Source organism: Anguilla anguilla, chromosome 8 (genome assembly GCF_013347855.1).
Source record: "Anguilla anguilla isolate fAngAng1 chromosome 8, fAngAng1.pri, whole genome shotgun sequence".
Lineage (NCBI taxonomy): Eukaryota > Metazoa > Chordata > Actinopteri > Anguilliformes > Anguillidae > Anguilla > Anguilla anguilla.
In genome coordinates, this window is record NC_049208.1 from 41,180,517 (window position 1) to 41,203,269 (window position 22,753).

The following is a 22,753-nucleotide window of genomic DNA, read 5'->3' on the forward strand; positions in this document are numbered from 1 at the left end:
CAGTGATGTAATGTTTTGACAGCTAAAAGGACCCTCTGTCTGAAAATAAAAAACGGGCAAGGGTGCACAACACTTGCTTGTCTCACTTGGAGTGGAGTGGAGTGGGGTGGGGTGGCTGGGCAGATCTATAAAGAGTGTGCTGTGGTTAGAAGGAAATGAAAACACAGGCAAACCTTCAACCTTTGCTGTATGAGGTTTAAAAAAAACCCCAACGATATTCTAGGCTGGCCTTACATGCTGGGTTTTGGTGATGCAATTATTATTTAGGAGTCCATTTTTACCCTGTATTTATGTGTGTTATTTCTTGCTGTTTATCAATGTTTGCTGCATTATGCTTTAAAAAGATGACAGAATGTCAGCTTAAAGAGAGACGGTTTGTGTGCAGTCCTGGCTGCAGGGCCGGGAGCTCCCCGCAGTCGATGCAGAAGTCCTGCAGGTGCACGCCCCCCCCTTTGTGGCGAAGGAGGCTGCGGGGGAGGGCCCGGGGCCCAACGCTTTCAGCAGGGTCCAGCGGCGCCGCTCCTTCATCAAGAAGAAGAGGGAGAGACCCGAGGGAGCTGCGCGCGACGCGGACGCCGTCCGAAATGGCGAGGGCACCTCGGAGGACATCAGCGTTCCCAAGGACATTGACCTCGTGGCCCTGCCCCAGCTCTGCTTCCCTGGTAACCATGGAAATAAGGGACCTGCGCAGTGAAGCGTCTTGATAATGTGTTTATGAGTTTAAGAGTTGAGTTTGACTGCACTGTACTGAAGAATTGACTAATGATGAGGCAAAAGCAGTCTCATTCCAAGGAACACATTTTCCTGTATCTCCAAGACAAAGATTTGCATCCCCACCAAATGGTCATGAAAGATAAGTTTTGCTTTGAAAACACGAGACACTGTATCTCATTGATTAATTGTTTCAGAAGGCAACTAAAGATAGTTAAATGACTTAAGATTTGTTATAATTATCATGTAATAAATGTATTAATTGGATTCCTATGCTTGTGCCATTACTTGGGAAAGAGTAAGCTTGTACTGTGCACCACACCCAGAATAAAACTATTGAAACACTGATGAGAACATCAAACACATAGAAATGTGGTGGGGGTGTTTGCAACAAACTGAACATGTTCACTGTGCAAAACAGGAACTTCATAATGTCTGACGTCTGCAACAGTCCTATCTCACACACATAGCAGGTGAATCTGGGGGAAACATCTGTGAATTATCACTGAGGCGTTTAAACAAAACCAGGATTGTGCATGAAAGTCTGTTAGTGAGACCCATGCATCCTACAAATAAATATGTCTTGCACTAACATGGAAGTATTTAGCATTTGTTTACATATGACATTCGTTATATGATGACTCTCCTTTGAATTTATGCATTTTATTTTTTTCCCCTGCCTAGGAGGGCTTCAGTTATCAAGCGACTCAAGAGAAGACTGCTTCCACTTCCTGGTTTTCACTGACGTTTTTGGCAACCAGACACATGGGGTGGTGGTTCAGTATTACAGGCCTGTACAGGTGGGAGTTACTGTGTTCAGCAGATTCCTTCACATTGTTAAAAATGTCTGCTAAGTTGGGCCCTTTAATACTTGGTCGTATGTACTATTTGCTATTTAAGTATTCCGTTTCTTCTCTGGAACGATTCATGTGACTGAGTGAAAATGCAATGCCAAAGAATTATCTTTGAACACTGACTTTCCATTCGTATGTTTCCTTGGAGTGTTCTCCGTGTGATGGTGGCTACACTGGTGTGCAAACACTGTGAGTTCAGGCAGACCTTCTGTTTCCGTTTTCCCAGGACAGTGTCCTGCACCAGAATGGACACTGGTCTACCTCGAAGACACCACGACTGTACAGCCCTTTCGCGATCTGTGTCATATCCAAGTACCCGTACTACAACGCCCTCCGGGACTGCCTCTCATGGTGAGCACCGGCGGGTTCCGGCGCCTGGGTTTGTCTCTCTTTCTCTGGCTCATACTGTGCATATCCACAGCCTGCTGGTGCAGCTGAGGACGTGTCGCATGGCGGACTTCGAGGAGCGGGTGAAGGAGTTTGCCGCCAGGCTGGCGTTGGTGCCCATACCGCCTCCTGGACAGCTTCACGTGGTGAGCTGCGATGCCGAGGCCTGCTGCCTCCGATTCCCGCCTCTGCACGTCAAGTCTTCCCGAGCCAGTGCAGTTCCTCCCGGTTTGAGCATTGTCACAGGTCTGAGTGGCTCCAGAGTGGCTTATTCAGCTGAGGCACTTGTCCGTAGTGCATTCTATGTGCCCTACTGTCCTGATGGACTCCAAACAATGTTCTGACTACAGTTCTGATTGGGAATTCCCATTTTTCAGGGAGAGCATAGAAATGGGAAATGAAAGGTTGTTAAAGATGATGAAATGATAGCGTGTCGTCGTTGTGATTGTGCGCCCAGACGTTTAGCCTCCGGCCGCTGCAGATCGTGCTGCCCTCCAGAGAAGACAGAGATAACCCAGCCGTGGACCTGGATCTCCACCTGCCCTTTCTGTGCTTCAAACCCAGGCAGCTTTTGCAGGTGGGTGCATCTGTGACAAAAAGGAAACGTAAGATAAGGATTCTTTCATGCCATTTCTGCATGGCTCAATTCTCCGTTGTACCATAAATGCTTTTCATTTTTCCCACGGCGCGCAGGAACTGCCGCCATGGGCTATACATGTCAAATTGTACTCACTCACTCGACCTGTGGGACGCATGCGCAGGTGGTGCTTCGTTTAGTAGGACACATGCGCAGGTGCATCTCCCAAAATCACCACTTTGAACAGCGCCAGATTTTTAAGCACAGCTTTATCGCCTAACGTTGCTTTTGCTAACCCTAACATGTTAGCGTTTCGCCTACTTTAGTTAACCTACTTAGCACGCACCACTGATACAGATGTACTGACACACAGAGGAAAACAAATAACGTTACAGAGGTGAGGACATGACATAGCTAGCTAGCTATATAGTTATATATATATAGCTATATAGTATAGCCAAGTTTTACTCATGACACTTTGTACAGGTGTGCCGTGGGTCTGCACAGTTTTGTGCTTGTTTTTCAGCCAACTTGAGGATGTTATGTTGGTTTCCCAGTCATGGACAGATCTATAAATTATTTTGTGCAGGGAAGAAAATATGAGAGGGCCTCTCCTGCGTGCATGCACACATACACACCCAACGTCTAGGGGTCCCCTGGACCCAAGAGTGCCCAGGGAAGCTTCCCCTGTTATACCTCCTTAGCTCCGCCCCTGTTCCCAATAGCAGTGAAAAAGCCGTATTCAAATAGTTTGGGAAGACACTGAAATGAATTGATACTTATTTGCCACAATGGATTAATGTGGAGGTGAAATTGCACTCTCTTCTGCCTGCAGAGCCTATCAATATGAATAACTACTGTGTGCAGATGTCAACCCAGTACCATGCTGAAGTGTGCCAGACCAGTTTGGGCCCAAAACCTATGCTTTTTTTTTTTTTGCGAAAAGTACACTTGAAATTCCACACAGAATTAGTTGGATGTCCTGGCTTTAAACTGCTGATCAGCATACAGTTTCCTGTTGGCTGCACTTTCCCCAGGAGAGGATTTGGAGTGAAATTTGGTAACGCTGTTATTAGTTGTTAGAATCAAGTTTAATCAAAAGCTAGCTTCCAAAGTGATTTGCTTTTTGCACTTGCAAAACGGGTATTGCACAGGGCGTCCGGGCCTTTCTGTCTCAAGTAATGTGTACAAGAAAGTCTGTGCATTTCACAGGAAATGTAAGCATATTGAGAAACATATTGCATCACACTTGAGCATAATACTGTGGGTACACAGATCTTGGCTATTGCGATAGCCAATCAGTGAGCTGTGTGTGTGTGTCTGTCTGTCCGGCCTTTTCCAGATCGTGACCTGCATCATGATGGAGCAGCGGGTGGTGTTCTTCTCCTCGGACTGGGCGCTGCTCACGCTCACTGCAGAGTGCTTCATGCTGTACATCCGCCCTCTGCTCTGGCAGCACCCCTACGTCCCCATCCTCTCCCGCCAGATGCTGGACTTCCTCATGGCCCCAACCGCCTTCCTCATGGGCTGCCACCTGCGCCACTTTGAGGAGGTTGCCACGGTAACGTTCTCATCTTACCCAGTTGCGTGCATGTGGGAGCGGTGTATCCAGTACTGTCAGTGAACTTCGTTTCTGGTTTTGATGAGCTTCAGGAGTGTCAGGCTAATGTTCCTGTAGTACTGTGTGGACAGCAGGGTGCAGTGTAGCCACTTGCTTTGGGCGAGTGTATCAGAAGAGCGTGTGTGCCTCAGTTGCAGTGTTCCTTATGTGGTTGCAGGCAGCACAGCAGCCACTTGAGGCTAAATGACGTATTTCACACTTGAGAGAGAGGAAAAGGAGCGTCCGTTGAACTTTTTCATTTCCTGTCAGGAAATGGATGACCTGGTTTTGATCAACATCGACGACGGGACGGTGTCATCCTCTGGTTCTGAGAGCGTCACCATCCCAGACATCCCGCTGGTCGCTAAGGAGTGTTTCATGAGAAGGTAAGCAAAAAAAGCGGACAGCTTAGTTATGTAGGCATTGTTCTATTTTTTGTGATTTTATGAATCAGAACTTCATTGCCATGTGTGTGTTTATGCTTATAGAAAGCTTGCACACTACTCTAATGACTTGTTCTTTGTCTTCAGTTTTGGGCAGTGACCATAACTATTACTCTTCATTGTTAATTACAGAGAGCAATGCAGCATTATGTGGCAGTGTGGCAGTGAGTCACAGATATTTCCCTAGTGAAATACCCTCTTTTTGAGCTGTCGGTTCTTCCTGTAGGAGGACGGGGCTTCAGGTCCACTATGACCTGGAAGTCTGTGGCCTGGGGACCAGCACAGACATTAACGAGCTACGGTCACAGAGGAGGCTGTGGCAAGAGCAGCTCAACAGGGAAATACAGGCCATCACTCTGGAGCTGATAGTCAACATCTTCAGGTCAGTAATTTCCTGCTGAGTCACTGGTGAAAACCCTCCAGGGTGAGTGTTTTGCGTGTTAAATTGGCACGTATGATTATTTTCAGTGATTACATCTCACTCTCCTGCAAGTTGACTTTCCAAACAAAACAGAAAGCTGAGAATTTGATAGGATACTTTGTAGGTTGTATTTCTGGATCAACTGATGACAAACTACTAAAACTAAGATGTTTATTGCTTTAATGACAGTATTCTGGAAATTGTGTAAATGGGTTCAATTACTGCTGTATTAGCTGTGCAAATGGATATTAGTCAGTCATCCAGTTGGACAGTAGTAATTAGTTGGCAGTAGTCTTTCATGTATAGTATATATCTGTACTCATTTGAATTTGGTGTAATTTTAAGAACTCATGTACCCTGCAAAGATTATGTCATTGGAATTTTTAATTGACATTCTTCAGTGATGATGAAGAGCAATGCTTTTTATCCCAGGGAAGTGCACGATCATCTCAATTATGAACACCGAGTGTTTAACAGTGAGGAATTCCTGAGGTCCAGGGAGGCTGCGGACCAGCACTTTTATAAAAAGGTACTGTGTGCATGCCTGCCTGCCTGTCTATCTGCCTGCCTGCCTGCCTGCCTGCCTGCCTCTGAGCGTGCGTGCGTGTGTGCGTGTTTTCACGTGTTTGTGTTCAGGCTTGCAGGTTGCTGGATAAAAAATTTTTTAAAAGAAATTTACATTCCACATAATGTACATTAAAATGCAATCACTGGGTTCCAATATTAATTTTGTTTATATACACTTTACAAAAATGGAAAAGATGAATGACAGAGAGCTTTGGGTTCTGAATTGTTGAGGGCACTCAAATCAGAACCCTTTCTCTTCTCTTTGCCTTCTTACTCCATTTGTCCTCCTTCTCTGCTAGGTTCTGGACACGCACATATTTCATTCCTTCCTGAAGGACCGTCTGAACAGGAAGATGGATTCTTTCACAAGCATGGAGCGGAGTACTCGCTCGGAAGCACAGAGGTAACTCCCAGAACCCACTGCAGCTCTCTCCATGTGCCCTCCTCACACCTCCTTCCTGTAAAGCCCCACGTTTCCTTTGCTTTTTCTCTTGCTGCATAGTCAGGTTTTGTCAGGCTGTGCACTGTGTTTAATAGCTTGCATGCTTTTCACGTTTTCGTTTTAACGTGTCATGTGCACGTGTCATGAGGCCTTTGTCTTGGATAAGGGTTACTGCTACCTGACATTACTGAAAATACTGCTCTGTCTCCAGAAGGCTGGACTAGATGTGTTACTTATTTATCGTCTAACCGTAAACTGATATGAAATTGTTTTACGTGAGTGTTCAGTGATTTTTAGAGATTTGCTTGACACATTCATGTGACCATACTCGTGCCTTCTTGAAGTGCGTGTTAATGCAACTTAGTCTAAAGATGGTTGCCTAGAATGTGTTTGCACTGTTAATTTTCATCAAAGCAATTGCTTTAAAGGAAATATATTTTATTCATTATGGAAAAATCTCAAACAGTAGATTCACATCCTTTAAAAGGGGTACTGGTATTTAATTTTAGGCCAAGATAGTAAAAAAACCGTGGTTGATTGTTTGTTGAAAATGGTTGATTTTAAGTTTTAAAAATATATTGTTTGGAAAATATACATCATAACCTGTGCCACCGATGCTCACATGATGTGACGTTAGCATTCTTTAATTTCTGTATTTATTTATTTTTGGAATATTGGTTGCACCTTGTAGTTGTCATTAGATAAAATATATGTATATCTCCTATGATATATGTATATCATATGTATATATGTATAATTTTTCAATTAGAATTTTTTCTAAGCTGTCCGATCAGGACGTGTTAACTAGCATTATATCCTCTGGGCATCCATGGCCATTGCATTATTCTGAGTTCAGTTGTTTGCTCCTATAGACGTGTAGCTTATGAGCTCTTCTCCTCCAGTGCTTTGCTTTTTATTCTGGTGCTTTGTGCACCGCGCTCTAAGACGTGTTGCGCCGTACGTGCGTGGGATAGCAGGCGTTCTCTCAGTGACCCAGGCTGGGGCTCCTTGCAGGATGAAGGGATCGAACGACTCCCCCCGCCGGCCCACCATGCAGGAGATGGCCCGCAAGCACAGCGCTCCCGAGAACCGGCTGAGCAAGCGGCTGGGCATGAGCCTGCCCAACCTGGGACCGGAGCAGCCCCCCGGGCCCCTGCACACGCAGGCCTCGCTGCGGAGCCTCACCCTGGAGAGCGGTAGGGTTTGCAGGCCTCCACCACATGCTCTGCACACCAAGATTCATTTTTCAAAATTTGATTTTCTTGAGAAATTTCAATTCAAATTTCAAACCGTTTTAGCAAAAGTGGGTAAAATTTTATGTGTTATTTTATGAGAAAAACACACAAGATGCCCTTTAACATTTATATTTTACTTAATACGCATTTCTTTTACAGACATTTAGCAGATTTACACAACATTTTACATAGCATTTACATTGTATCCATTTATACAGCTGGATATATGCTGAAGCAGTGCAGGTTAAGTACCTTACAACGGCAGTGTCCTACCCAGGAACCGAACCTGCAACCTTTCGGTTACAAGACCAGTTCCTTACCTAGTATACTACACTGCCACTCAGCTAGTGATTTTCTGGGGCTAGCAGCTTTTTGATTGCTTTACTCTATTCCAAAGCCTGCTTGTTATTTCTGTGGTATTTTACTAACGTCCTCAGGGGTTCTGAAGATTCCGAGGAGAACCGTTAAAACATTCAAGCTCCCGGACTTTCCGCCGCCGCTGGCCTATCAATACGTTCAGAACTACTACGTGGAGCTGATCGGCCTTCTGGGAAAAGCCATCGCCTCGGTGCCCCCGGAGAACGGCGCCCTGCTGGCGCGGTACTACTACCTGCGCGGCTTCATGAACACCATGGGCGGCCGGCGCCTGGACGCCCTCATCGACTTCCAGACCCTGTACAAGACGGACATGGACATCTTCCCCGGCGAGCTGGTGAGGTCGCTGAGCGACTCGCTGTCGCGGAAGGAGCGGGCGCAGGCCGAGCGCCTCCCGGAGCTCAAGCGCCTCCTCAGCCAGGTGATGAAGGAGCAGGACGGCGAGCGCGCCGCCCGCGACGACGCCGTCAAGAAGTTCCAGCTGCCCACCACGCACATGCACCCGGAGGACTTCCTGAAGCGCGTCCAGGAGTCCGGTATAGTCAGGGACGTCGGGACCATCAACCGGCTTTTTGAGGCGTTGACTGTAGGTGAGCTTGGGTGGGGAGGCGATGGGGGGGGTGCGTGGTGTGGGTGGGTGGCATGTAGGTTTGGTTGGTTAAGAAATATGTGTGCAGTATTTGTACACTGTTTCATTACATTACATTACAGGCATTTAGCAGACGCTCTTATCCAGAGCGACTTAAACAACTTTTTTACATAGCATTTATTTTACATTGTATCCATTTATACAGCTGGATATATACTGAAGCAATGCAGGTTAAGTACCTTGCTCAAGGGTACAACGGCAGTTTCCCTCTCCTTCCATTCCTGTTACTTATTTTCCTTCATAATCATTTAGCAGACACATGCAGTATTGTAGTGGTTTGTCAGGTAATTGGGCTGTTTAGTTTTCTGTTCCTGCTGGCGAAAGCACTGGTTTAATCCCTGGCATATATAAAATGATTCAGTCTACAGTCCTGACAGTGACTGGCTAATTCTGGCTAATGATATGTTAGCGCCTCATGCTAAATACTACAGCCCCTCTGCCTCATCACTCATATTGTATTGTCCACATAGGCTGTGCTTGTGATTGGTGCGCTGCATGATTAATCTGACTCTGCCTTAATCCACTTTGTTAGAATCATTTAAGGGTTGCTTGGGTGGGCAAGGTGCCGACGCAGCAATGACGGCTTCTTCCAAGTCTGTGTTTTACATTGCTTCGGATGGTAAGCCAATGACCGCCTCGCGAAGGCTTGCGCATGCCGGAGTGCTTAGCGGTAGCGCACTGTGTCAGCATGTCCCGTTCGCCCTATAACTGCTCTCTGCTCCTAGCCTCAGTTTGATTGCTTTGTGAGCCTCTGAACCTCTTTCCCCTGAAAAAACCCTGAAATAAACCCAAAACCTGAGAAGCGTCTCAGGTCTTGTTTTTGATGTTTCGACTTCTGAGACGTCTGCCTTCCTTGTTATAAGAAAATGTTGTTGTCAAAATGGCACACCGGTCCTGTCTGCTGCTATGCTCTGCTCGATACTGTAACTGTGTGGGATGGTTGAAGTTCAGGATGCATGGTGTGAAATGCATGCAGAGTTGGGAGACTTTGTACTGTACAGCAAGGAGCGTAATGATTGATGGTTAGAAGTTATGCATGACAGCATCTTTGACAGTTACTCTGCAGAACCCTCTTCTGTGAGCTTCCTGTCTTTAACACACTGGAAGCTTCTGGCACTTGTTTAGCCAACAGTAGACAGACGTTGTGACATTCTCCGCCTTCCGTGTGTCTTTTTCAAAATTGTCAAGGGAAAACAAATGCAGGAGAGGCTATTTTTAGAAGCAGACATTCAATTCAGTTGTCATTTAAGCTGCAGTTTGCGGCTCTGTGGTTGAATACTTTTCTTAGCAGTTGTAATTTGTCAAGTCAGTGGAACAGGAATATCTTAACTTCCACTGTGCTAGATACACAGTTCTGTTTGAACTTTTATCGGTGGGTGTGTTAGGAGTGAAGAAGGAATAGGATGTAATGGGGTTTCCCCTAATATCCTGGTGAACCTAGTGAGATTAGTCATGCGGTAGTTATCATACAGTGAAAACACTAAATGATTCCTTCCCTGAAAATGTTTCTGATGTCAACATTTTTGTGGTCCTGTGCTTTATCCAAATTGGGTTACCGTCCACATAATTTCAAGGAAAGTCTCTGCTGTCATAACTACATCAGTAACTGGCTAACTGCAGCCATTAGACTGACTGAAGGAGAGTACACATTGAAGAGGTCCATTCTGTGTATGTTTGTTTATTAGAATTTTAGTTTTTCTGTAATTGTTAGACCATGTCCAAGCTTGAGGTCCAAAATGGAACAGTTGAACAGGATATTAAATGTGTGCATGAATGTGTCTGTAGGTTATTGGTACAGAAGTACATTTATATGGCTTATTGGAGGTGTGTGCCTGTGTGTGGAATTGGTACAAAGTGCATGTTGTTTAACTGATTCAGTGAGTTTGAACGATGTGTAACGAGCACAGCCGACGCTGCAAGGTGAGCCGCCACGCACAACCGAAGCCCAGCTCATCCTCTGCCCCTCCCTCAGGTCAGCTGAAGCAGGTCGACCCGGAAATGTTCCGACTGTTCTACACCTTTTGGAAGGAGACCGAGGCGGAGGCGCAGGACGTGCACCTGCCCGCTGCCGTCATCGAGCACCTGGACACCCACGAGTGTGTCTATAAGCTGTCCTCCTCCGTCAAGACCAGCCACGGCGTGGGGAAGATCGCCATGACGCAGAGGAGACTGTTCCTGCTTACCGAGGGGCGGCCGGGCTATGTGGAGATCACCAAATTCAGAGACATTGAGGTTCAATTCGGCGCTTGCTGTGCTCATCCTGTGATTAATGCGGTTGGATTACCTGTGATTAATGGGGTTGAATTGCCATACTAGCCGTGTGTTTAGTGGGGTTGGATTGCCATACTAGGCGTGTGTTTAGTGGGGTTGGATTACCATACTAGCTGTGTGTTTAGTGGGGTTGGAGTACCATACTAGCCCTGTGTTTATTGGGGCTGGATTAGTTTACTAGCTGTGTGTGTAGTGAAGGTGGATTGCTATTCTCAATGAGTTTAATCAGAGTCGATTTTACATATTAGCCCTTTATATAGAGTGGGTGTAACCTAGGACACAGAACTCCCAGTGCGCATTGTCTTAAGGCCTGTGAATACTCCTCACCACACAGTGAGGTGGTATACTACATGTATTATTATCTGAGTGGCTGAACTGCATTTTCACGCAGGAGGTGAAAATTTCCTCGGCACCCTTCCTGCTGCTGAGGATCCCCTCGCTGAAGATCAAGAGCCGCCTGAGGAGGGAGATGTTCGAGGCCAACCTCAAGTCTGAGTGTGACCTCTGGAACCTGATGATCAAGGAGATGTGGGCCGGGAGGAAGATGGCGGACGATCACAAGGTCAGGGGCTCCGCCCCCTCTCTGCTCCACTCGCTATCATTGCATCACCGGACACAGCTTCACCCCAGGCGTATAATCACAAAGGCCGAGACTTTAAAAAGAAAATAACAGACCATTTTTTACAAGCCAGCCATCAGTAGGCTGCTATTGTTCTTTATCGGACTCCAAGGATAAAATTCCTGGCTCTGTTTCCATTATTTCCATTTCCATTGTAAACCATTAAAAAAACCTAAGAAATGAAATCCCCAAATGCCCTTTCAGCTGGTATTATTGTTTTCTGTGTTTTGAATTCATAATGTAGGATGTCCCATCTCCCATGGTTCTCAGTTCTGCTGAGAAGGATCACATTTTCACCCCACCCATGTTGCACTTTGAAAAGGGATATTATATTCATAATGGTGTCCCATAATGAGGTAGAGACGCACTGCAAAAAAAGGGCTGAACAAATGTTTTAGTCTTGTACACACACAAAATCTTTTTTTTCTCTCAAGTAGAAAATATTAGCTTGTTTTAAATTACTTTTTCTTGTCAATCGAAATTGTCTTGTCCATTGGCAAATTTTGATATAAGTGAGTTTTTGACTTATTTAGAAAAAAGATTCAAGCCAGCCTATTTTTTGTCTAATGTCCTCCCCTCAGGACCCACAGTACATGCAGCAGGCCTTGACCAATGTGCTTCTCATGGACGCAGTGGTTGGGTGCCTGCAGTCACAGAAGGCCATCTTCGCTGCCTCTAAGTTGGCATACTTTGACAGGATGAAGCTGGAAGGTGCGTATAACGCGGTCCCATAAGGCACCACCTCAGGGCTCGCAGAAAGGCCAGATACTTCTGCTGTGTCTGTGTCCATCTTCAAATGCCTGCTGTGCTTCTCAGTTTAAAAAGAGTTTTGCATCATAATTAGTTACACATGTCACATGGTAGCAGTTGAGTTAAAGGCATACTATGCAGGAATTCTTGCCTTCGCTCCTGTGGTTACAATCTGAAAAATTGTAACCACATTCTCAACCCCGCCTACACCCTCAAGATGACAAAGGTAACGCACCAACAAAACAACTAGATATTTAGTTCTGGCTAGCTATTGCATCTCTTTCAGAAATTCAGCAGCAGCTGAATCCATACCAGTCAGACAGTCACAAGTATGCCAGAGTAGCTAGCTTTAGCTTAGTGGTGATGAAACGGGCCTATGCTAGTAACTCCTAGCGCAACATCCACGGGTTTCAGTCTGCTTCAGGGTTATTATAGTTTTTCATTGGTTTTTATTTTTTATTTAGTTTTCGATTTTGATTTCAGTTAAGTTTTAGTTTCGACTTTTCAATATCTTTTTTCAAGTAATTACATATATTTCAGGTCAAGAATGAGAAGAGTAAGACAACCTCCTATGTTTTGTGTGACTTCGTGCTGTTGACAACTGCTATCTGTACTTTGAGCAGTGCCTATGATGGTGCCGAAAACGACATCTGAGACCCTGAAGCACAAGATAAACCCGTCTGTGGATCAGACCTCCCCACAGGGCGTGGACGTCCTGCTCTACACTCCTGGTATGCCTGCACAAGAAATCCTGCATGACCAGTTTCCCAGCAGCCTGTTCGAATTCCACGACAGCGGCCCATCAGATTTCAGTTTCACTTTGTACCAGCAGTCAGGGAACAGAAGTAGGGGTGGTCTTGAATAGGAATCGCTGTACAGCAAGAGCTGCTATGTGGCATCAGTGTGTAGTACGTGGAACAGTTTCTGTATTCAGCCAGAGAGTAAAAGACCCCTCTGAAGTGAGGAGAAAATACAAGACGATACATATAGGCTTCACAAGCATGTTTAAAAGTGGTTGGCAAAAAACGTATTGTCGGGGTTCTGCTGATGAACATATTACTCAAATTAATAATCTAATGATTCAATGGCCAACTCGTTTAAAATAAACATTTATTGGTCTTTTTAATGTGAAATTTTTAGATTTTAAGTACATAAATGCGGCCACTTATCTGGAAAACTGGAAATGCACAAAATCAATATTCGGGTTGTTAAATGTGCTGGCACTGCATTGGTTACTCTCTGAAAATGCAATGATACCAACCCGTCAACCCGACAGAGGGAAACATGACTATGAAAACATGACTATGAAAAATCAGCATTGTAAACAGATGCACAAGGAAAGTGTTACTAGTTTACTGTGTCAATCGCAAGCAAAGCATCCTTTCATACAACTACTGTAGCTAGCAAAATGAAAATACAGATGGCAAACTTCCACAAATCTCTCTGACTCATCTCAACTGCTGGCACATAACATTAAGTAAACTCTCTAAGTTAACTGCACTAAGACCATTGAAAAGAAAAACACTTACCATTGCAGTGTGGTTTGAAACAAATGGCCCACCAATTAACATGGTCATGAACAGGGGTTGTGTTGCAGTCCTGCAACTACCATTGCGTTCCCAGGAATACTTAATGTTAGTATTAATAGTTAATGTGTCTGAAGTTTCCCAATTTATTCTACCAATTAAAATTCAACTTAAGGAACAAAAATAAACCCAACTAGTAAGGTTTTATGGAAATGTGTTATTTCTTTTTAATAAATAGATTTAGTTAATTATTTGTGAAGTAGTAAGACCTCTTGTCAAATGGTCAAATGTTGCTTGGGTGCCTTTTTTCTTCCCACTGACTCATTGGAAGTGTCTCACCCTCCCACACGCTTCAACTGTGGCCTGCATTACAGTGAAAAACATAGAAACCCATCAGAAGACTACATAATAACAAAAGGGGGAGAAATGAAGGCCCCCAGTCTGGGATTGGTGTTATGTCTGGATAGAATCTATGTGTGATGCATTGTGCTTGGTTTGTGCATTGCTTCAATAGTGATGATATTGTATCATTATACAGCTCATTCTGTTGGCCTTCAAGCCAGAGCAAAACAATGTTTGTTTTAGATAACCAAACTGTCGTGAACTTTGCTGGCTCTTTTCTGTTGCTGTACAAAATTTGGTACACTCATCCATACCTCAGTCCACACCCTAATTTGTTTGTCTCCGCTCCCGGTTGGCCTGTTTGCTTCTTGTTAGAGAGTCACATGATTTCATTACGAGTCTCAAATTGAACCAGTGCATTAGTAACACTGTTTGGCAAGCACAGAGCACTATTGATGCCAAATTACAGGCCATGAATTAGCCTCTTGGAACACTTCCAGGTCACTCCCTCATGAGGAGGCGGGAAGATGTGAGGCAGGATGAGTCAGTGGTTGGGTTCCAGTAACTAATCCCCAGCATAAATATTCCAGATACTTGTGGTCACTGAAAGTTTAATTTCCTTCTGTTGAGGATGAGAAATCCGTGGTTTTGTGTAGCACGTTGCCCGGGTAACCCCAGGTTTCCCCCCTCAGGTCAGCTGAGCTCAGATGCAGAGGGGGATGGGAACCCCAAGCTGTGGTGCGCGCTGAGCGATGGGAAGGTGGTGGTGTTCGATGCGGCCAGCTGGTCCATGCAGCAGGGCTGCGTGCGGGTGGGCGTCTCCAGGCTGGTAAGGACCGCACAGGCTGCTCTCAGTCCCCCGCAGCCGGGCCGGATCAGAGAACATTTACCTTTCCCTCGCTTTCGCCACTTACGGAAAATGCCTGAATCTTTCAGTATGTTCCTGGTTCTTATTTTTTTGTGGTGGGAACCTTGCTTGTTTACACTTTGCATTGCTCAGCACAAAACATTTCTCATTTCTGTGCTCAAGAAATTGTGTATAAAAGAATAAACCGGTTTCAGATCCAGTGGATCTTGCTTGACTATAAATTACAAGCAGTCATGAGTTGATATAGATATACATATGTATATATAATTTAAAGTTTTCTGGCTTTTATATATTAATCATGCTTGTTTTCTGACAGCCCAATTCTGCCCCCTGGTGGTTATTTGTTTTACTGGACATGAAAGGCTTTTCTATTGAAACCTGAGCAGGTGCCTCTTGTTTAAACAGCTTGTGACCCAGGACAGGTGCAACCACCTCTTGTTCTTAAATGGTAACAGCAATGTGTTTCCTGCCTGTGTTGTACGTGTCCAGAACTGCATGCTGGGATTGGACCTGCACCAGGTGTGGATCGGCTCCCAGGACTCAGTCATTTACATCATCAATGCGCGCAGCATGTCCTGCAACAAGCAGCTGACGGAGCACCGCAGTGAGGTGACTGCCTTCGCCCTGGAGGGGAGGACCGACAAATACAGGTCAGACCCCGCCTCCACTGCGGAGCTCCAGAGGCTGCGCTTCCAATGCCCAGTCGCAACATATACTGATCCCAAGATAGTAAAAATTTGGTATAAAATATTTTCCTTCGTTTTTTTAAATGCAGATATATACACGCACTGTAGACCCTCAGATATGGACCTCAGGTTTACAGGCTGACTGGTCAGCCAAATGGTGTAACCCCCCCCCCCAAGTAGCACAAAAATATATATTGTAACATAAACTCCTTATTATATGACACATGGATTCTCTCTGTTATTATCACTGTTGTAAAAATCAATAAATGGAAATATATCGTGTTCTATTTTTTATTTTATTTTAATGGAAATGCATCTTTCCCTCGATGACTGCATGAGCGTTTCAACTAAAATCCAGTAAGTTTTGGAGGTATGGCCTAAATTTGTAGGAAAGGTGGGAATGTTATGGGATAGGGACGGAAGGGGAACCAGGATGGAGTGAAGAGAGCGGTCTGCGTTTGAAGCTAGCCAGTGATTCTGCAGTCCTGACTGGAATGGGAAGCTCGTTCCACCGCTGTGGGGCCAGTGCAGACAGGGGTGGGGACTGAGGGAAGCGCAGGGAGGGGAGAGCCAGTCGCCTGCGGGCAGCAGAACGGAGGCCTAGCCCCGGGCGTGGGGTTTGAATGTTGGAGGCGCGGTGGAGCTGTTCCATGCGCTGCCTGTAGGCTTGTTTTAAACTTGATGCAAGCTGTAATAGGTGGCCAGGGAAGCAAGACAAGGAGGCAGGGGCGCACTTGGGAAAGTTGTAGGCAGGTTTTGAGTCTGCTGTGCATTAGCTGCAGGGGTGCAGTGGCACAAGCAGGGAGACCGGTAAGAAGGCGGAGCGGAGGAGCATGTGATCTGCAGTGGCAAAAGCTACAAAATGATGCAGAAGTGACTAGAATAGAAAGGAGGGAAAGTGCAAATGAATCATTCTGGACAGCAGAAGGATCAAAGAGTCTGTTTCTTGCCAGGGGTGTGACTTGAGCCTGCTTGGAGATGGCAGGAGGAACATCAGATACATTCTGTGGTACTTTGACTTTGTCACATGATGAGTAGCATTTACTGAGAGCAGCTGCCAGCTATAGACGGTTATTATTCTGTGTCTTATTATGACGTATCTTTGCAAATGCAAATGCCCATTCCACTGAATAAATTAAAATAAAATTGTTGTATTTTGACTTTTGACTTCACTTTCAAAGTTACAAACATGTCAGTTCTGAATAAGCCCCTTCCCCATCTCTGAGGTTCTACTGTGTGTGTGCACACACGCTAGCGTGCATGTCTGTCTGTGTTTGTCTGCCTGTGTCTGTGTCTATGTTTGTGTGTCTCTGTGTGTGTGTGTCTGTGTGCACACTTCATTTTTGTTTGTTCATATCTCAAACTGTCGTCCTCTCAGTCCAGTGCAGGCCTACTCCTGCAGTATAGATGGAACTGTAATAATCTGGGACACCTCCACGCTGCAAGTGAGGAAGCAGGTCAGGCTGACCTGCGACCGCCTGCAGTCCATTCAGCTCTTCAGCGGAACACTGTGGTGCTGTAAGTACTTGACGGAGGTGTAGCTTCATTTTAAAGAGAATGACAGGAAGGCTTGGCCTTACATCTAAGCCAGTCATCGGAAACTCTTGCACGCAGCTCTTTGGTTAGAGGCGGCGTTTCCAAAAGGAGGGAGCCGTTGTGCATTTGACCGCATTTGTCTGAATGTCTAGGTGCTCGAGACAGCATCATGGAGGTGAGGAAGAACGGAATGGTGCTTCGGAGAGTGTCCCTTCCTGACGAACTCCAGAGCAAGCCCACTGCTTTCAGCAGCTTCACCTTCCTCACTGAGGTGCGTAGCGCTTAGGCTAACCAGCCCTTATACTACAGCTTCACCTTCCTCACTGAGGTGCATAGCGCTTAGGCTAACCAGCCCTTATACTACAGCTTCACCTTCTTCACTGAGGTGCGTAGCGCTTAGGCTAACCAGCCCTTATACTACAGCTTCACCTTCCTCACTGAGGTGCGTAGCGCTTAGGCTAACCAGCCCTTATACTAAAGCTTCACGTTCCTCACTGAGGTGTGTAGCACTTAGGCTAACCAGCCCTTATACTACAGCTTCACCTTCCTCACTGAGGTGCGTAGCGCTTAGGCTAACCAGCCCTTATACTAAAGCTTCACCTTCCTCACTGAGGTGCGTAGCGCTTAGGCTAACCAGCCCTTATACTACAGCTTCACCTTCCTCACTGAGGTGTGTAGCGCTTAGGCTAACCAGCCCTTATACTACAGCTTCACCTTCCTCACTGAGGTGTGTAGCGCTTAGGCTAACCAGCCCTTATACTACAGCTTCACCTTCCTCACTGAGGTGCGTAGCGCTTAGGCTAACCAGCCCTTATACTACAGCTTCACCTTCCTCACTGAGGTGCGTAGCGCTTAGGCTGACCAGCCCTTATACTACAGCTTCACCTTCCTCACTGAGGTGCGTAGCGCTTAGGCTAACCAGCCCTTATACTACAGCTTCACCTTCCTCACTGAGGTGCGTAGCGCTTAGGCTAACCAGCCCTGTTACTACAGGGTCACCTGCTCCTACACACATTCACAGAATGTAACTATATACTTCTATTTACTGGTATTGTTTAGAGATGACAAGTTTGGGATTTTAGTTCTAGTCACATAGCGTGGCATTGTTTTGTGTTAAATGCTTCATAAAGCAATTTCAGGTACTTAAGCCGAGCAAGGAACGAATGTTGGTTTTTTATTTTAATCACTCATTTCAGATATGTCAGACAGAATACTGTCTTTATAAGCACTCAGAGTTTAGGAGTACATGGAATAGTTTTAGAAATCACATGAAATATATGCAAAAATAAACTGAAGCTGGTGATGCTGTTCATCCATGTCGTTGGTTACTTCAGTGCCTCAGTCAGAGCTGCTGTCACTGCTGTCTTTACATGGTAACACTAGGGGTGCCCTAGCCCTGTAGCCCCCTGCAAGTGACACGAGTCAGTCAAGTGATATAACTGCATTGCAGAGGGACCAGCTATGGACTGGCTGTATAGACATGGCGGAGGTGTGCGTGTGGAACACCCGGGACCTGACCAAACCTTTCCAGAGGATTCCGCTGCAGGACTGCAAGGGCGTCACCTGCATGATCAGGGTCAAGAACCAGGTGAGCCCCTTCGACACACCACAAGCGTATTATGTAGCGGTACATCATGAAGGCTGACATTCAACGTTTTGTGAGTCACTTTAACGGCAAAGGTGCAAAGACAAAAAGAGCGTTGTCAGTCATTGAAATGACGTTGCATTTGACTCCACCTCCTCAGATCTGGGTGGGCTGCCGGGGGTGGAGCCACGGGAAGGCGAGAGGGAAGATCTACGTGGTGGAGTCAGAGAGGCTGAGCGTGGAGAAGGAGCTGGTGGCGCACACAGACAGCGTGCAGGCCCTGTGCTCTGCCGAGGACCGCTACGTCCTCAGCGGCTCTGCCTGCGAAGACGGGAAAATTGCCATCTGGAAGGTGGAATAGAGGAGGCCCTCAGTCCTCTGCTGCCCCCTGGTGTCCTGGAGCTTCGAGGACGTCTGGAGTTCAGATTATGCGAGGCGGGCATGCCGTGATTTCGGAAATTCCAAAAACTATTTCAGTGTCCCCCTGATGAGACTCTTCCTGGGCCTTTAGCGTTATGCTGGGGAGACATGTTGCCAGTTGTCTGTGCACTACTGCACCCATATTAGAGACCGAGCTTCATCTACATAACTGGAGTCAAATGGGCTCTTTGCTGCTAATGGAGACTGGACACTGCTATACAAACTACTTGAATTGGAACAATGAAGTACTACAATGAGTAGATCTTTCTTTCGATCTCTCATTCTCTCTTTCACACACGCACACATACACTCACATGCACGTGCACACACGCTTTACTTCCCTCCCTCTGAGTTAATCTGGGGGAAAAAACTTTCTATTTGCTTTCTTTAGTATTAAACATTTATATTTTAAGCCCCTAAGAATTATTATCACAGATCACATAGTAGACTTTTAAGCCATAACCTTTTACACATATGCATCTTTTTTATTAGATGTAGTATTTTTATTTTTTGTGTACTTCGTGCTCACACAAATAAATGTATTAATTCTTGTAAACATGAACATCTCCGTGTCACCAACTTCCCCAGCATTTCTGAGGAGCAGTTTTTGTAAGTATATGTTTAAAGGCATACTATGGAGGATTTTTAGTCTTGCAGCGGTCCTGTGTTTACAATCAAAGAAGTCTCCTTCATTCCCACCCACTCACCTTCATTTTTATAGTTTACATCTGTTTTTTATTTTTATATCTTTTTTTTTGATAGCAAGGAAAAGCAGTTCGAAGGCTGACTCTTTTTGAATGAGCCTGGTCCGTTTGTTTTGCTTTGCTGTGCTTTGACCTCCACCATTGCAGGAGCTAGTTAGCTACAAATGCTGAAACTGATCCCACCCCACAGGCCTGTAGCCACACCCACCTTTCCCCTCACAAACGAGAGCGTCACACCCAGAAACATCCTGAACACATCTCAGAAGAAATACAGGCAGAGGAGCATGGTTTCGGCAAATGTGTGCTGACAGAGATTGTTTGTGCCTCATAGGTATGACTGAGCATGGTTATTTTATTTTTTCAAGGTAAGAATCCTGCATAGTATGCCTTTAGCATTTTGTTTGCTGACAGTGTCACATTTTGCTTGGTCCCGGGCTGGCTCTAAAATAATCCTGAGGGAAACTTTTCTGTGGAGGCCACCTTTTCAGTTATATCCTACCCAGGCACAGGGGTGCTTATGCCTACAGCTGGCTCTAACTTGGGCAGTTACTCACTTGAGCTCACACTGGGTGATGCACTTCAATGAAATGTCATCCATATGTACTGTATTTGCTGTTGTAGGCACAGTTTTTTTCTTCAAAAATGCGCCATAAAATCTGTCACATAAAACCATGTTTATAAACCATAAACATTGAGTTGTTTTGTTTGTTAATACTATGTTAATGTTGATTAATATTTATTACTGTTTCATTATTATTAATTAAGTAAATAGTACTGTGATACAGATGAAAATGTATATTATAATAATGTCCTTTATCTAAAATCTTGATGAATATTTTGATAGCTGTGTTTTAAGGCATAAACCTTACTACTCCTGTAGAATTAGTCTATCATATTAAAAACTGAAAGGTTATGAAGGTAGGCAAAATAAACTCTCACTAAGCTGTAAGCATGTGTTGGTTTTGCCACCGGGGGGCAGTAGCAACCCCTTTGGCCATCTCTATAGAATTTTTAAAATGCCCATCCAGCCATATTCATTAAAATTAGCAAGTAAAATTTCTACACTTATTTAAAGTACCTAGTACATATGGTTTTCTGTGAAGATCAATCTGTTTTCATGTGAAATGCTTACACAATTATGCAAGTAATATTTATAAATTCAGCCATTGTAATTATATATTACAATTACTGAATTTATAAATGTATATTTAATTGTGCATAATTTAAGGGTAGCAGAATCGGACATATCCCTAAAGATGTTTCTTGTCCTGATTACACTTAATTTGAATAAAGATATTGAGGACAACAGCCATCAAACTTCCATTGTGGTCCTCCTTGTGGCAGGTGGGCAGAAATTACAGGTATGCTTGAGGCCATAACGCATGTCTGTGTACTGTTCAGTGTCTTGTTTTATTGTTTTTATTTTTGCGCTTTTCCCCCATGTTTCCTCCCAATTTGGATAGCCGAACTGTATGTGTCAGCAGTCATTTTTGTGGATTGGGGACAGTGCAGATAGGTGTGTGCTCTCCTCCAGGACGTGAAGTTCACTCACTCACCACTCATCACACCACAGAGATCACACAGACATCATTCACAAAAAGACACTTAATTTGTAGCTCCACAGGCAGACTGTATTAATATTGATATAGCAGAAATATGAATATATAATCAAGACACAGTCTATCCATTTTAGCATTCAATTATATTGTTTTTAAAATGTCAATGTAATGGTTTTTTTAAGAACATTTAATTGCCAATTTAGCTCAGCACTTCATCTCACAAAAGCTGGTTTGCAACAAGTTTAGATTACAATGCTGTGAAAATGTATTTGCCCCTTCCTGATTTCCTCCATTATTGCATATTTGTGACACTGAATGGTTATAGATCTTTTGACAAGATGTAATATTAGACAAACAGAACCTGAGTAAACACAAAACACTTTAAAATGCATAATTTCCTTTATTTTATGAAAAAGTTATCAAACACCTATATTACCCCTGTGAAAAAATAGTTTCCCCCTTAAATTTGATATCAGTCTTTCACATTGATGCAGAAGAATTTTAGTCCATTTTTCTTTGCAGAACTGTTTTAATTCAGACCAATTTCAAGTTGGTGTGTTTTCAAGCATGAACTGCTATGTTCATGGCCTGCCACAGCATATCTATTGGGTTCAAGTCAGGACTTTGAGTAGGCCATTCCAAAAATTTCATTTAGTTTCTTTTCAGCCATTCACATGTGGACTTGCTTTTGTGTTTTGGATCGTTGTCTTGCTGTAACTCAATTACGCTTTGGCTTCAGCTCACGGACAGATGACTCTAAGAATTTCTTTGGGAATTTTCTGGTACAGAGCAGAATTCATGGTTCCTTTAATAATGGCAAGTTGTCCAGGTCTAGTTGCAGCAAAGTATCTCAACAACATTACCATGTTTGACTGTTGGTATGATGTTCTTCTTGTGAAATGCTGTACTTACCATATGTCAGATATAATGGCATAGTGTCATCCAGATCAACGTTAGACTCATTTGTCCATATAGCATTATTCCAAAAGTCAGCTGAATCTAATTATCAGTTTCATGTGGTTAATTGGTTAAGGGGCAATTCATTTTTCACACGAGTGATATGGGCGTTTGATAACTTTCATTAAATTATATTAAATGAAATAATTTAAACAATGTGTTTTGTGTTTACTCAATTTCCCTTTGTTTAATGTTACATTTTGTCTAAAGATCTGAAAACACTCAGTGTGACAAAAATATGCAACAATAGAGGAAATCAGGAAGGCTTTTTCACGGCTCTGTATATGCATCCTCATTATTGTATAAGTGCCATTTAAAGCTGGGGTTTTTGAACTGAACCCACTGGATTTGTTTTACCAGGCATGACTGCAACCTCGGAATTGTAATGAGCTGTTAATTGTTCTTAATGAGGCACTTTTAATGTCTATTGAAGGATTTACGTTCTGTAAGGTGACATCAATCAGCGCTGCGTGCCACAAGGAATAAATGTCTCATATTTATATCCCTGGATTTTTAATCAGTCATATAAACAAATGCCTTCATTTTCTGTAATGTGATATATGGCAAATAACTCCTCTAAAGAGTTTAATTACAGAGACCGATGGGTGAAATCAGTGTGGCTTGATTACAGAAAGTGTTTGACACCTGGTCACTGACACTAAACCGTTT

At 44.3% G+C, this 22,753-nt stretch overlaps 1 protein-coding gene across 3 annotated transcripts in view; it reads left to right on the forward strand.

Annotated features, from left to right (window-relative positions):
* Positions 1-20,877, forward strand: part of dennd3a (DENN/MADD domain containing 3a) — a 31,748-nt gene extending 10,871 nt beyond the window's left edge. For 2 of the 3 annotated variants that reach the window (XM_035429218.1, XM_035429219.1), the window contains exons 3-25: positions 386-662; positions 1,396-1,511; positions 1,792-1,916; positions 1,987-2,098; positions 2,410-2,529; positions 3,872-4,090; positions 4,400-4,515; positions 4,799-4,954; positions 5,426-5,522; positions 5,860-5,963; positions 7,017-7,198; positions 7,675-8,202; positions 8,794-8,880; positions 10,234-10,493; positions 10,924-11,094; positions 11,733-11,862; positions 12,525-12,632; positions 14,462-14,598; positions 15,127-15,287; positions 16,702-16,841; positions 17,012-17,130; positions 18,310-18,447; positions 18,605-20,877. In XM_035429218.1, coding sequence (XP_035285109.1) covers positions 386-662; positions 1,396-1,511; positions 1,792-1,916; positions 1,987-2,098; positions 2,410-2,529; positions 3,872-4,090; positions 4,400-4,515; positions 4,799-4,954; positions 5,426-5,522; positions 5,860-5,963; positions 7,017-7,198; positions 7,675-8,202; positions 8,794-8,880; positions 10,234-10,493; positions 10,924-11,094; positions 11,733-11,862; positions 12,525-12,632; positions 14,462-14,598; positions 15,127-15,287; positions 16,702-16,841; positions 17,012-17,130; positions 18,310-18,447; positions 18,605-18,805 — 3,804 coding nt within the window. In that variant the 3' untranslated portion in view covers positions 18,806-20,877. The remainder of the gene's footprint in view (positions 1-385; positions 663-1,395; positions 1,512-1,791; positions 1,917-1,986; positions 2,099-2,409; positions 2,530-3,871; positions 4,091-4,399; positions 4,516-4,798; positions 4,955-5,425; positions 5,523-5,859; positions 5,964-7,016; positions 7,199-7,674; positions 8,203-8,793; positions 8,881-10,233; positions 10,494-10,923; positions 11,095-11,732; positions 11,863-12,524; positions 12,633-14,461; positions 14,599-15,126; positions 15,288-16,701; positions 16,842-17,011; positions 17,131-18,309; positions 18,448-18,604) is intronic. The other variant, XM_035429220.1, reaches the window with a different exon arrangement.
* The last annotated feature ends 1,876 nt before the right edge of the window (positions 20,878-22,753 follow it).